Here is a 9032-nt window from a genome sequence, read left to right on the forward strand (position 1 = left end):
ACATTCTGAGTGTAACGAGGTATTCTAAAATAGAATCCTAGCGTAGTGAGGGATTCAAGTGTTAACGCCTATGGGTGGTATTCCACCTATGCAATTTCTTTGTCCAATGTGTATTGCGTCTCACATTTTGATTAATGACAGAGTGAGCCGCAATGACATTGGACCAAGAAATTGGATAGATGGAATACCACCTTAAGGTGGAAAGATTTTTGCTACAAGTATTAATAGACGTTCGAATATGGTGCGTCGAACCGACGGACCGGTGCGGTGCGCTCTACACGCCACACCACCGCACCCGTACAAACACCGTCCAGTGCTTTTCGTGCTACGGAACGGTGAGGTCGACATGCCTCCGACTTTATCCAAACAAACTAAAATCGCGTTAGTTGTGGCATCCGTCGTAGCTATTACACCTATCAAAAAGCAGAGGAAAAAAAGAAAACAATGGGCAAAATTCTATTTAAAAAACCGAGAGTCATACAGTCATGTGCGACTTGTGAGAGACCTTGATGATGACGATTTTCGTATATATCTCCGAATGAGTTCCGATTCATTTAGTGAATTGCTTGAACTTGTGAAACCATATATAACTAAAACCGATACAGTCATGAGAAAAGCTGTGACAGCTGAAGAGAGATTGCTAGCAACCTTAAAATATCTCGCGTCAGGGAGAGAATTCAGCGAACTCAAATTTGGTACAAGTATATCATCGCAACTGTTGTCTGAGATAATACCAGAGACCTGTCACGCAATATGTAAAGTGCTTAAAAACTATATGAAGGTACGTATTTATAAATAATAAGTCAAAATTCATACTATTTTTTATTTAAAATCAAAATATGTGGCATTATCCACGAGTAGGGACCTTGTTGTCGGTATTGAGTTATTAGTGTATTCATAATCTAGGTCCCTTTTCATAGATAATGCCACATATGTGTGTACACATTTACATAGGTAATTATTTTTTAAAAATCAAGAATTCTTGAAGTTGTTTTCCTGTGCCCCTAAAAACATCCATATTACCACTTCCTCTAGTGTCTGGCTCATTATGTTGTGTTTCCCCACTTGGGGTCAACTCAAGTAGAGTGTCAGCTGGTAATAAAACTTGACTCAAATGTGTGTCTGCTGAATGAAGAGTAATCGAATCTGCCGGTGTTTGTGGTAGAGAGGGTGTCGATTGTTGAGGGACGGTGCCGGTGATGGTTGTGAATACTGAGGAGACGGGGATGGTTGTTGTATGTATTGAGGGGACGGTGATGGTTGTGAATATTGAGGAGACGGGGATGGTTGTTGTATATATTGAGGAGATGGTGAGGACGGTAATGAATGTTGCTGATATAAATGGTTTCTATATGGGTGAGTGTGGTATGAGGATTGTGTGCCAGTATGTAAGTTTTTATTTAAGTTTATTGAATGTTGAGGAGACTGTGATGGTTGCGATTGTTCAGATGATGTGTGTGAATATTTAGGTGACTGTGATGTTTGTGAATATTGAGGAGACGTTGAGGACGGGAATGCATGATGCGGATAAATATGGCTTCTATAAGGGTGGGTGTAGTAGGAGTATTGTGTGGCAGTATGTATGTTTTTTTTAAAGTTTATGGAAGTATCTAAAGTAAGCTCTCCTAATTTAGCGTAGAACAGTAGTTCTCCAATTATTTTTTCGGCTATGCATCTTTGAACTTTTGGTAATTCTTTCAACTGAAAGCTCACTGAGCGTCCAAAGGCATCGGCTGAGGTGTCCTGCGAGTTGCTGTCTTTGATTAATTCTGCCGCAGACTGAATCAGTTCTTCTTGTTTCTTGTACAGTTCATTTTGCCGCTTGGTTGAACTCTTTACCTTTTTTGTTACAGGTTCCTGAAACAGAAAGTGAATGGCTACAAATAGCAAAAGACTTTGAACAAAAATGGCAGTTCAATCATTGTTTAGGTGCAATGGACGGGAAACATATTCTTATCGAAAAGCCTCCAAACTCCGGTTCAACGTATTACAATTACAAGGGAACTTTTAGCATAGTTTTGCTTGGCATTGTTAATGCCAATTACGAATTTATTTACGTAAATGCAGGTACCAATGGAAGTATTTCTGATGGTGGAGTATTTAATCACACATCATTTCATGATAAAATGTTGTCTGATCAACTGAATTTACCACGACCATCTGTGTTGCCGTCATCTGATATAGTTGCTCCATATTGTTTAGTTGCAGACAGTGCATTTGCCATGAATGAAAATCTTCTAAAGCCCTACCCACAGAAAAACTTGACACATGACAAAAGAATATACAACTATAGACTTTCCAGAGCTAGGAGAATTGTAGAAAACACATTCGGTATATTAGCTGAACGCTTTAGGGTATTCAAAAAACCCATCACAATGAATGTTAAAAAAGTACCAATAATAGTAATGGCTTCATGTTTACTACACAACTTTCTAAGAAAAAAGTCTACAAACTACGTCACAGGGAATTGTGTCGATCGGGAAGATACTACAAACAATACTTTCCGTCCAGGAGATTGGCGGAATAATAATATCTCAGTAAATCTCAATAGAACAGATAGACAGCGTACTGCAGAAGGTAATGCGGCGAGACAGATATTCACAGAATATTTTAACAATCAAGGCCGTGTTGATTTTCAAGAAAGAATGATTAATGTGCTAAATATTTAACTACCCACCTCGCTATCTGAATCTGGAGTTCCTTGTATATTATCGATTCCCTGGGATACCGGCATAGTCTTCTCATGAAGAAATGTCAAATATGGATAGTACCACAGGGACGGCGTGTACACGTCTCCCAACCCAGCTCCAGTTGATTTGCTGGATTCCACCTACAAATAGTTATACACTGTACTACCGTTCATAAAAATAAAGGAATTACAAATATGTAAGAAAGTGGATTAGTCCATTAAATTTAGAAAAACAATGTTAATTACAAATAAAATACTGATTTTAAAGAGTGATATTTACTTGTAATTTACCTACCTTCTTTCGTTCACGTCTATACGCAGCTCTAAGGTGTTCCAGTTTTTTTTTAACTTCCTCTGTAGTAGCCTGCGGGTAACCCGTTTTCCATTTATCTAAAATTATTTGTAACGCTTGACTGCGGGCATCTTTGTTGCAGTAAAGTTCGTGACTTGAATCCCACAAACACGGAAAACCTTTGTAAAGTTCTAACACTTCCACTATTAATTGTTTTTCAGCTATATTTACGGATTCAGACGACATTGTGACGTGTGTCTCGCTCGGTTGTAGATCCGCGACTAACGCTCGGAACGGTGCGGTGGCCCGTCTACACGAGCGAATTTGGTGCGGACCGCACCATATCCTTTGGGAGAATCATCGAACCACCGCACCGTCAATAATAATAATATTGTCCGGCGGACCGCTGTACACACCATCGAATATTGTTCCGAGCAGACCAAGTTCGCGGTACGGAGCGCACCATATTCGATCGTCTATTAATACTTTACCACGTGATAAATTTACATACTGCTTTTCACATCACCTATGAGGAAATTATTATGGTACAAATAAATAAATAAATTTAATTAATGGTAATTAAATTAAATAATTTAACCTAAGAAGTATGCAAAAAAAGGAAGAAAAGTGATCCCTCCTAGTAGGGAAAAAAAGTGCTACTTTGATCCTTCCTAGTGGTGAAGAACAACAAGGTGTTCTAAACAAAAATCGAGTCCACATTAAGCTCAACCACGTATTAGTCCACTCATAAAACTATCCACTATATAACATACAACTTAAATGTGGACTCGATCCTAACTTGATTTCGAGTACAAAATTTGTAGACAAGAGTCTATATTTCAACCCTCCCCATTTTATCGATATCGATAAGAAACGCAAGCGTGTAGCGTACTACACTATTTAAATTGCTTATATTGGTACTATGGTTCTTTGGCAGTTCTCTGTCGTACATTTTGGTAATGATTTGCGAAACAAAGGGATTCCACTCGCTAGTATGGAAGTCCCGTCTCTTAAAACGTAGTGATTATATGCTCTTTGAGTTGGTACTGGGGCACGCTAGCAGTTATACAGCTCCCAATTGAATATCGAAATAAACCGCCTCGCCCCCTTCCGCCGCCTGCCCTGGCCGGTGGAGGATTGGGATATATGTAAAGTGCGCCGTGTGTGTGTGTGTTGTGCGCGAAAAGGGCGTAGCCCACTGAGTGCTTTCCGTGCCGCCGGCGTGCGCAAGCATGGCCGACGGTCGTGTTGCTCCGAGCGCCGTTGCGCGCTCCCTGATGTGCTGAGCGTCTTGGGGACGCTGGTTTTCACCGCGGGGCGCAGTCTTCAAGGCCTGTGGACTGCGTGCCGCCCGGCGATCCCGAGGTGCTTCACACAAGCCTCCCCCTTCACTTGCGTGGCCTGTCGACTCCGAGGCGCGTCACGTTGGCGCCACCATCAAGCCGTAGGGCACGGCCCTGACCCGCGAGCCGTGTGTCGGACAGCCGAGCCGCGGTCCGACGACCCCAAGGTCTCATCGCGCGGGTCCTTCTTGTGGAACTCCTGAGCGCCGCGGGTTGTTCTCGCCCGGACTTGCCAAAGCCGGAGCTTGAGGAACGCCTGTCGCCCACCGTCAGCGATCCGCCTGCTGCGTTAAACACCAGCGGGCCTGTGGATGATAGCTACGTTCGGTACCCGTGAGTGCACTAGACTTTTATCCCAGGTTTTGGCCAAAACCCCGCGTCTCGTCCTTCTCGCGATCGTAGATTAAGCTTTACTATAGTGTCACCCCACAACCGCCGACAGTTTAGGGAAACTGATTGTATTCTGAGCAGCGCCCGCCCTAAAGCGGAGTGCATTGTAGTAGTTAGCGAATTGTATTAAATTGCATGTCATATATTTGGTCTTATCTTTTCAATATCCTATTAAGTTCCCATTAACCAGGTTAGAGTAACAAGAGGACCCTTGCACTCCAAAAGTGAAATGTTTTACTGCGGATCTTATCCGAGGCATCACTTCCATTAATCATAAAGACATCTTAAAAACCTTATTATTTCTCATACACAACAACATTATTTTTTATATACGACAATGGCGCCCGGAAAAAAGTTTTAAATATCAACCTGGTTGCTGTGAGCTTGGGAGAGCGATAAGATAAATGTATAAAATTAGTATCAGTTAAAAAAAAAAGAATTAAATGCAATTATTGGTCTTAAAAAATACAATACTATTTAATTTGTAACTTTACTTGTGACAGAGTAGCAAATTTATTATTTATTGTAATTATTATTAGGCTACACTATGAATAGTTAGCATAGCGTTTAGCCACAAATTATTTTTTCTACCACGCTCCAGTCGAGAGCATAGTGGTAGTTTACTTCAATACTTCACATATCTACCGAAGTGTTATTAGCTTATAATACTTAGGTGCACACCCTGACACAAGTAAAGCAGCAATCTTACCGACATGTCGGACGAGGAAGGGGACGAATTCCATGATACAGGTGCGAGGGAAGTCAAACCCCCCACCACTACTCGTGAATTAACAGGATTCAATCCTTCGTATGTCAATACACGACCGCGGGGTGCTGCTGCAGACGCCCACCCACCCGGCCCATCCACGCCAAAACCACTAGAGTCTATTTTACCATATTTGGGGGCTCCGGGCCTTGTCCGTCAAACCAACTCAACCTTAACAGGGGCAGTCACTACAACCCCTACGACGGGGACTACAGGCAGTACAGAACGCATCGTGCATGTATTGCGCGAGGACCATTTGCGGTCGTGGAATTTGAAATTTTCAGGTGACTCAGATGTCACCGACTTCTTCCTTAGGATTGATGACTACAGACGTAGCCGAGACACTCCGGAGCGCAAAGTGCTTAAATGTTTTGCAGATTTACTAAGCGGTAAAGCCTTAGATTACTATAGGCACATACGCGACGGAGTCTCCTCGTTGTCGGAGTTGCAAGATCTTTTCAGATCGTTTTTTACATCGATAGACAATGATTATACTTTAGAAAAAACTATTCGAGAACACCGACAATCACCAGGCCAGTCATTACATTTTTACATATTGGAGATGCAAACTATGAATGCGCGGCTGACAACAAAATTATCAGAAACAACCTTACTGCAGATAATTAAACATAACATTTTGCCATCATATGGGCACCTGTTGGCTGTCGACGACTCGAATAGCATCCAAAATCTTATTGCTATAGGCAAACGTTTTGAAGCTTATTCAGGCTTACCTGGGTCTACAAATAATTCCAAAACAACAAAACAAATAAAACAAATTAACGAAATTAAAACTTATAATCAGAGAAATTTCAAGAGCAATAATACACAAAGACAGGTAAATAATAAAAACAACCAACTTACTTGTAAAAAATGTAAAAAATCGGGACATTCATACCAACAATGCCGCACTATTCCAGGCATTGTTTGCTTTCAGTGCGGTCAGAAAAATGTGCTTACAAGCACTTGCCACAAATGTAATCCTGCCAAGGGCAGACCAGCGCCGGAAGCAGACAATGCCCAAAAAAACTAAATAGACCAGGAGCCATCAAAACAATATCAAACACACTATATTTAGGTGCGGTGACTCCTGGTGTAAAGGCGGTTGAAGGAGATAACCGAATTTACATTGATTTTGAGGTACGAGAACGAATATATACAGGTCTAATGGACTCAGGAGCAAATTTAAGTATAATAGGGAACAATTACCATAAACATTTCTTAAATTTAGGATTTGATTTAATAAATTACACTACAACTGCGACTTGTGCAAACCGTTCTGTCGTTGAGGTCATAGGTAAAATCCTATTACCAATCAATTTCAGAGGGATGCTTTATAATATAATGTTTATGGTAATCCCAGAAGTATCTGATGACTTCATTTTTGGCATGGATTCTATATTAACACTAGAATTAATAGATATTTTTAAATTAAAAGATATTCACCTTCTAAAAAGGAAAACATCACTTAGGCCGGAGTCACTAAAAACATTATGTGCCATAGTGCCAAAACATGATCTCTCCCCTCTCGAATCAATTCAATTGGACAAAGTAATAAATGAATTTAAGTCAATCAGTACAGAGGAGCGAGGTCTGGGTAAAACATCTCTAGTAGAGCACAAGATCACAACAACGGGGCCACCTATAAAACAACGATATTATCCGCTTTCACCGGTTAAACTGAAGGCTTTAAATGACGAAGTAGACCGGATGCTTCAGCTGGGCGTGATAGCACCATCTAAATCACCATGGTCTAACCCCGTTGTTATGACCCCAAAAAAAGACGGTTCCTGGAGATTTTGTTTAGACGCCAGGAAACTTAACGACGTCACAGTCAAGGACTCATATCCTGTACCATACATTAATTCAATTTTAGATAATTTACGTGGCACACGTTATTTAAGCTCAATCGACTTGTCGGCGGCTTACTGGCAAATTTCTTTATGTGACTCCGACAACGTCGACGGCTCCGGCACGTCATGTCAAAAATGTGCATTTGTGGTACCAAACCGCGGACTATTTGAATTTAAACGCGTCCCGTTCGGTATCTCGAACGCGGGCTGTGAATTACAACGTTTGGTAGACTCTCTTTTTCACCATAAATACGGCGAGAAGATATTTGCATATTGTGACGACCTTCTCATAGCCACCAATTCGTTTGAAGAGCATATCGTTATTTTAAATGACGTTTTTCAAGCTTTAAGCAAGGCAGGTCTAACTATAAATTTTAGTAAGTGCGAATTTTGCAAATCAGAGCTTAGGTACCTTGGATACATAGTCGGTTCACAAGGTCTACTAACAGATCCACAAAAGCTAGATAGCATTAAAAATTTCCCGCGCCCAACAACCGCTAAGCAACTACGCGCATTTATAGGGCTCTGTTCTTATTACCGACGATTCGTGGCAAATTTTTCAACTATCATAGCCCCGATGACAACTTTAATTGGCAAGAAGAAGGGTAGAGACACCGTAGACTGGACAGTGGAAGCAGAGAGGTCATTCCTAGCGCTTAAAGAAGCCCTCACCCAGGCTCCGGTGCTCGCCTGCCCTGATTTTTCCAAACCATTCCAGATCCATTCAGATGCATCAAGCGTCGGCATCGGGAGCGTACTTATTCAGGAATTAAGCGGTATAGAACACCCTGTAGCTTTTTATTCTAGGTTGCTTACGAAAACCGAACGAAATTACAGCACAACCGAACGTGAACTCCTAGCATTAGTGGACTCAATAAATCATTTTAGACCGTACATAGAAGGTAGCCGCTTTGTGGTGGTCACCGACCATATGTCGCTAAAGTGGCTCAAAACGCTAAACAACCCTTCAGGTCGTTTGGCGCGATGGGCAATGCAGTTATCTTGTTTTGACTTTGAAATTAGACATAAAAAAGGCTCCATGCACGTAGTACCAGACGTTTTGTCACGTATTGAGGCAGTAATATTCGAAGGAGGTTGCAGTTCTAAAGATAATTGGTATAATAAATTATTTAAAAATGTAGAAACTAACCCAGTATTTCATAAAAACTATCAAATAAAAAATAAAGTACTATTTAGATATTCAAAACCAATATCAAATTTACAGACCGAAAATAATTGGAAAATAGTTTTGCCTAGAGAATTAATACCAGAATGCATTAAAGAAAATCATGAAAAACTAACAGTACATCCTGGCACATTTAAAACTTTATCAAAAATTAAAGAAAACTATTTTTGGAAAGGCATGTATGCAGACGTGAAAAATTATGTGGCCACGTGTGAGAAGTGTAAAGCATACAAACACTCAAATCAGCCTCCACATGGGCACATGACAAACCAGAAAAAGGTTAATAAACCTATACACACTCTATCTATCGACCTAATAGGTCCTTTAGTACAATCATATTCTGGTCACGTCTACATACTATCTATAGTTGATGTATTTACAAAATATTGTTGGATTCACCCACTTAGAACTGCAACAACTAAAACAGTAACTACATTTATAGAATCAGAAATTTTAAATAAAGAGGGAATCCCATGTGTTTTAATCTGCGACAACGCAACAATATTCCAAAGT

The 9032-nt window shown here is 40.7% G+C and overlaps 2 protein-coding genes across 2 annotated transcripts; one reads left to right on the top strand and one right to left on the bottom strand.

Moving 5' to 3' along the window:
* Positions 1-309: 309 nt before the first annotated feature.
* On the bottom strand, positions 310-3470 carry LOC133525140 (bromodomain-containing protein 4-like). Its single transcript, XM_061861399.1, has 3 exons — positions 2985-3470; positions 2678-2830; positions 310-1857 (listed from the first exon to the last, which is right to left on the bottom strand). The coding sequence occupies exons 1-3, from the start codon at positions 3225-3227 to the stop codon at positions 1111-1113; spliced, it is 1143 nt and encodes a 380-aa protein (XP_061717383.1). The 5' UTR covers positions 3228-3470; the 3' UTR covers positions 310-1110.
* LOC133525141 (uncharacterized) lies at positions 539-2962 on the top strand. Its single transcript, XM_061861400.1, has 2 exons — positions 539-781; positions 1854-2962. The coding sequence occupies exons 1-2, from the start codon at positions 539-541 to the stop codon at positions 2667-2669; spliced, it is 1059 nt and encodes a 352-aa protein (XP_061717384.1). The 3' UTR covers positions 2670-2962.
* Positions 3471-9032: the final 5562 nt, after the last annotated feature.

The sequence above is a fragment of the Cydia pomonella genome, chromosome 14 (assembly GCF_033807575.1).
Source record: "Cydia pomonella isolate Wapato2018A chromosome 14, ilCydPomo1, whole genome shotgun sequence".
Classification (NCBI taxonomy): Eukaryota; Metazoa; Arthropoda; class Insecta; order Lepidoptera; family Tortricidae; genus Cydia; species Cydia pomonella.

Bases quoted from the DNA above. Each gene is read 5' to 3' on its own strand.
- LOC133525140 (XM_061861399.1), bottom strand. From the start codon at position 3,227: ATGTCGTCTGAATCCGTAAATATAGCTGAAAAACAATTAATAGTGGAA. The intron at 2,831-2,984 runs GTAGGTAAATTA...AACTATTTGTAG, and splicing joins ATAGACGTGAACGAAAGAAG to GTGGAATCCAGCAAATCAAC. The intron at 1,858-2,677 runs GTGGGTAGTTAA...TTTCTGTTTCAG, and splicing joins CTCCAGATTCAGATAGCGAG to GAACCTGTAACAAAAAAGGT.
- LOC133525141 (XM_061861400.1), top strand. From the start codon at position 539: ATGAGTTCCGATTCATTTAGTGAATTGCTTGAACTTGTGAAACCATAT. The intron at 782-1,853 runs GTACGTATTTAT...TTTTTGTTACAG, and splicing joins TGCTTAAAAACTATATGAAG to GTTCCTGAAACAGAAAGTGA.